This window comes from Condylura cristata, unplaced genomic scaffold (genome assembly GCF_000260355.1).
Source record: "Condylura cristata isolate star-nosed mole 26May11 unplaced genomic scaffold, ConCri1.0 scaffold00054, whole genome shotgun sequence".
NCBI classification, from domain to species: domain Eukaryota; kingdom Metazoa; phylum Chordata; class Mammalia; order Eulipotyphla; family Talpidae; genus Condylura; species Condylura cristata.
In genome coordinates, this window is record NW_004567155.1 from 26,165 (window position 1) to 30,611 (window position 4,447).

General features: G+C 47.5%; 1 protein-coding gene across 1 annotated transcript in view; it reads right to left on the reverse strand.

Moving 5' to 3' along the window:
* LOC101635044 (basic salivary proline-rich protein 1-like) overlaps nt 1-198 on the reverse strand; it is a 16,907-nt gene extending 16,709 nt beyond the window's left edge. Inside the window, exon 1 of the mRNA XM_012734318.1 lies at nt 10-198. Coding sequence (XP_012589772.1) covers nt 10-198 — 189 coding nt within the window. The remainder of the gene's footprint in view (nt 1-9) is intronic.
* Between the last annotated feature and the right edge of the window lie 4,249 nt (nt 199-4,447).

Genomic DNA, 4,447 nt, shown 5'->3' on the forward strand with positions numbered 1-4,447 from the left:
GCTGCCCACCTGGGCCCCACCCGGCACCTGGCTGCCCACCTGGGCCCCACCCGGCACCTGGCTGCCCACCTGGGCCTCACCCGGCACCTGGCTGCCCACCTGGGCCCCACCCGGCACCTGGCTGCCCACCTGGGCCCCACCCGGCACCTGGCTGCCCACCTGGGCCCCACCCCTCCTGCGGTCCCGTGTCCCAGTCATCCTCCCTGCGCTGTGCTCTCGCCCCGGGGCCCTCGCCGGCCCAGACCCTGGGTGGCCGGCCGGCACCTGCCTTCCTGCTCAGTCACCTGCTGGCGCCTGGCCGGGCGCTGGCGCGGGCCTGGGGGCGCTTCTCGGACAGACTGACAGTGTTTCAGTGGAAGAAATGGAGGCACAGAAAGGCTAAGTCATTTGCCCAAAGTCACACAGGGGAGCCGGGCCTGAGCCCTGTTATCAGAGGTGGTCTCCCAGCGGGGTGCCAAGTGTGACTGCTGGTGCCCCGCGCCGCTCTGGGCTCACGTGAGCCGGGCCTGGCCGTCTCCCTGCTCAGGACTTGCCGCCGCAGCAGAGGTGTGCAGGCTCCGTGCTGCCTGCAAGAGCAGCGGAGACCAGGCTTTCACCAGGGCCGGCTCTTCCCCAGCGCCCCACAGACCCCCTCCCACCCCGCCGCGCCCGCCTCAGCCTGCCCCAAGAGCTGAGGGCTTGCAAGTTCAGGCCAAGGCCGAGTCGGGAGATGGCGGCGGCCTGGGCTTTCCTGCGGCAGGCTGGGAGGCTGGGCCTGGTCCCCTCGCGGGCCTGCCGAGCAGGGCACTCGAAGTGGGTCCGTTCTAGGGCTGAGTCAGCTCCTGGCTGGGCTCGTGTCTCTGTCAGCACAGATCCAGGCCCTGGCCTCCTCCGCCCCCATCTCACTCAGTCACTGACTGACCACCAAAAATGGTTCTTAAAGTTGACCTTCACCAAGACACAAGCAATGTGCCCACCAATTCGGCGGCGAGCTGGCTGGGTGCTTGCCTGCCTGCGCCGGTAACTGACCACCGCCCGGCCCCCCCTGGCCCAGCCCTCCCCGCTCCCAGGCCCGAGGCCGCTGGCGCCTCAGCTGTCACCATCACGGCCGCAGGAGCGCGAGTGTACGACTGTCCCCTGGTCATGCTCTTGGCGGGATTGCAGGAGTGGGGGTGCGGATCGACTGTGAGGTTTCTGAGCCAGTCCACGCGGCTTTCCAGAATGACCACACCCATGTCCCTCCCCCGCAGCGCATGGGCCACTGTGTCTCGCTGGGCGTTCATTTGCACACTTCCCTGAGGAGCGGTGGCCACGCCTGTGCTTGTCGGCCACCTGGTATCTGCTGTGCAGTGTCAATTCAGACCTGCCCCGCTGAAACATTTCCTCTGTTGTGGAATCGGACGGCTCTTGATAGACTTGACGTTACCCCCCTACGTGTGAGGTGTGAGCCTTTGCTCTCAGTCGGCTGTCCTTCAGCCGGCTCGTCATTTCTTTCAGGGAGCAAACGCTCCTACTTGAAGTAGTCCCTAGCTGTTTGTTTCTGCCTCCATTTCTGTTGTTCTTGGGGTCAAGTCCGCAAAGACATCTCCGTCTCGGGTGGCCATGATGTCATGGAACGTGTTGCTGATCATTTCTTTTACGTATTTTATGGTTTCAGCTCTTCCATCTAAGTCTGTGATCTGCTTTGAATTTATTTTTGTGTATGGAATTAGAGAGTGACCTCGATTAGTCCTTATCGAGCTTAAAGTGGATGTCCGTTTTCCCCAGCACCGCTTTCTGAAGAGATTTTCGTTTCTCCACGGTGTGGTCATGGTTCCTTTGTCATCGGGAATATTGACGAATGTATGGATTTATTTCTGGACTCAGTTCTGTTCCACTCATCTATGCCTATTATTATTCTAGCCTATGGTTTTAATGGTTGCTTTCAAATACAGTTAGAATTGGATAACACAATACTTCCATTTGCCTTTTTTCCTCTAAACTGCTTTAGCTACTTGGTATCTTTGGTTTTATGTACATTTTACTATTTTTTTCTCTTTCCTTGAAAAAAATATCATTGGGGCTTTGATAGGGATTACACTGAAACTACATTGTTCTTGATAAGAATGTTATTTTGACTATTTTATTTTCCCCATCCATGAAGATGGAATATCTTTCTACTTCTTTCTGGCTTGTTTTATACCTTGAAAAGTGTCTTATTGTTTTCACGGTACATCTATATACACCTGCATATATCTATATACACCTATATACTCCTGTATATATCTATATACATCTCTATAGTCACCTCCATTGTTAAATATACTCCTAAGTAATCACTTGATGTGATTGTAAAGGGAGTTGTTTTCTTCATTTCTTTTTCCCTCACTCACTATTTGCGAATAGGAATATGCAGCACATTTTTATGTATTATTGTTGTAGTCTGCCACTTCTTGTACTCTTCATTGTTTTCAATAGTTGGGTTTTGTGTGTGGAGTATTTAGGTTTAGTTTGAAGTAGATGTCCATTTTCACCAGCACCATTTTCTGAAGAGATTTTCCTTTCTTCACTGTACAGTCATGGTCCCTTTGTCATAAATGATATATCACTGTGTATGTTGATTTAGTTGTAGACCTTAAGGTTTTTCTATATATAGTGACCTTTTTTCAATCTATTCCTTTTTTTTCCTGGTTAACTAATTGCTCTGGCTCCCCCCCCCTTTCTTAAACTGCTTTTTTCCCTTAAAAAATTTAAACTGTTAGGGATGATTGTAGGTTCACATATAGTAGTAAGAAATAACAGTGATTCTGCTTAGTTCTATCCAGTTTTCTCCAATGTCAATACATTGCAAATTTAGTGCATATCCAGGTGAGGATATTGACCTCAATACAGTCACTTTATATAACAATTCACACCACAGGCTGCCTCACGTTGCCTTTCTATGGCCACACCCTCTGTCCATTCTTTTTTTTTAAACATTTTTTTATTTGCACATACAGAACTGGGGTACAGGCCAGAGGCTCAGGGGCGGCGAGAGGTTTCCCCAGAGATAGAGTGGGGAGCAGAACAGGCAGATCGACGAAGTCCACTGCTGAGGAGAGCAGCGGGCGGGTCAGGAGAGGTCTGCCGCGCCCTGTGGTCACCTCCGGGGCAGGCGGGGATCGAACTCATGCAGAAGTGGCTGTAGCTTCTCAGTGCTGTGCGGTAACCCACTGCGCCACCAGGGAGGGCCCTTTGTTCATTCTTAATTCCTGGTGACCACTGTTGCCACAGTCGGACCGTAAGAGAACAAAGTATATGGCCTGTACCCTCGTTCTGGATGCATAAATAATTTTTTTTTTAAATGCACTTTCATTCATGACCTGCTTTCCCATCTGACAAACACCCACGGAGCATATTTGTGTGGGTTTATTTCTGGGTGTCTGTTCTGTTCCAAGGGTCTCTGTTCTATCCCTCTTCCTTAGTTTTGATTTTGATTGCTGAAGCTGTATAAGAAGTTCTAAAGTCAGATAAACAAATTCCTCCCATTTTATTCTTTTTCAAAAGTGTTTTAGCTGTTCTAATTTCTTTTTATAAATGTTTTAAGATTGTGTTTATCTGCAAAATTCTTACTGAGACTTTGAGAGGAATTACTGTATATCAGTTGATGCCGTTAGACCCATTAGGGAGATTTGACATCTTTAAATAGGATGTCTCTCCATTTATCGAGATCTTCTGTGATGTCTTTCATCACTGTTACAAAATTTTCAGAGGATAATCCTGTGCTTAAATGTACACTTAAGTATTTTATTTTCAAGCAATTTAAATGATACTGTATTTAAAATTTTAATGTCCGAGTATTTATTGCTAGTATACAAAATACAATCATTTGTGTACATTTATCTTGTGTTCTGGTGATCTTGATGAACTTGTTGATTAATTCCAGAAGAGAGCATATAGGGGCAGTTTTACTTCCCCTTCCCCATAGTATGACTTTTATTTCTTTTTCTTGTTTATCGCACTGCCCACAGCTTTCAGAATGATGTTACACAGGAACGGAAAGAGCAGACTCCCTTGCTCCGCCTCTTCAAAGGACAACATCCTATCTTTCACCACTAAGCACTGTTTGCTGTGGTTTGTTTTGTTTTGTTTTTCATAGATGTTCTTTTCTAAGTGAGGAAGATATCCTTTAATGCTATGACCTTAGAGCGTTCTTTTTTCTCAGAATTCATGTTGAATACTGTCGAATACCTTTATGCATTGACTGGTAAAATCAATCAATGACTTATCTTTCTTCTTCAGTCTACTGCTGTTGTAGATTATATTGATTTTTGAGTATTGCTGCATTGCTGAAATAAATTCCATTTGATCATGGTATATAACTTACTTTATATATTGCTAAATTTTATTAAGTTTTAGAAAGATTTTTTTTTAAGATTTATTTATTTATGCATGCAGAACTGGGGTACAGGCCAGAGGCTCAGGGGCGGTGAGAGGCTTCACCAGAGAC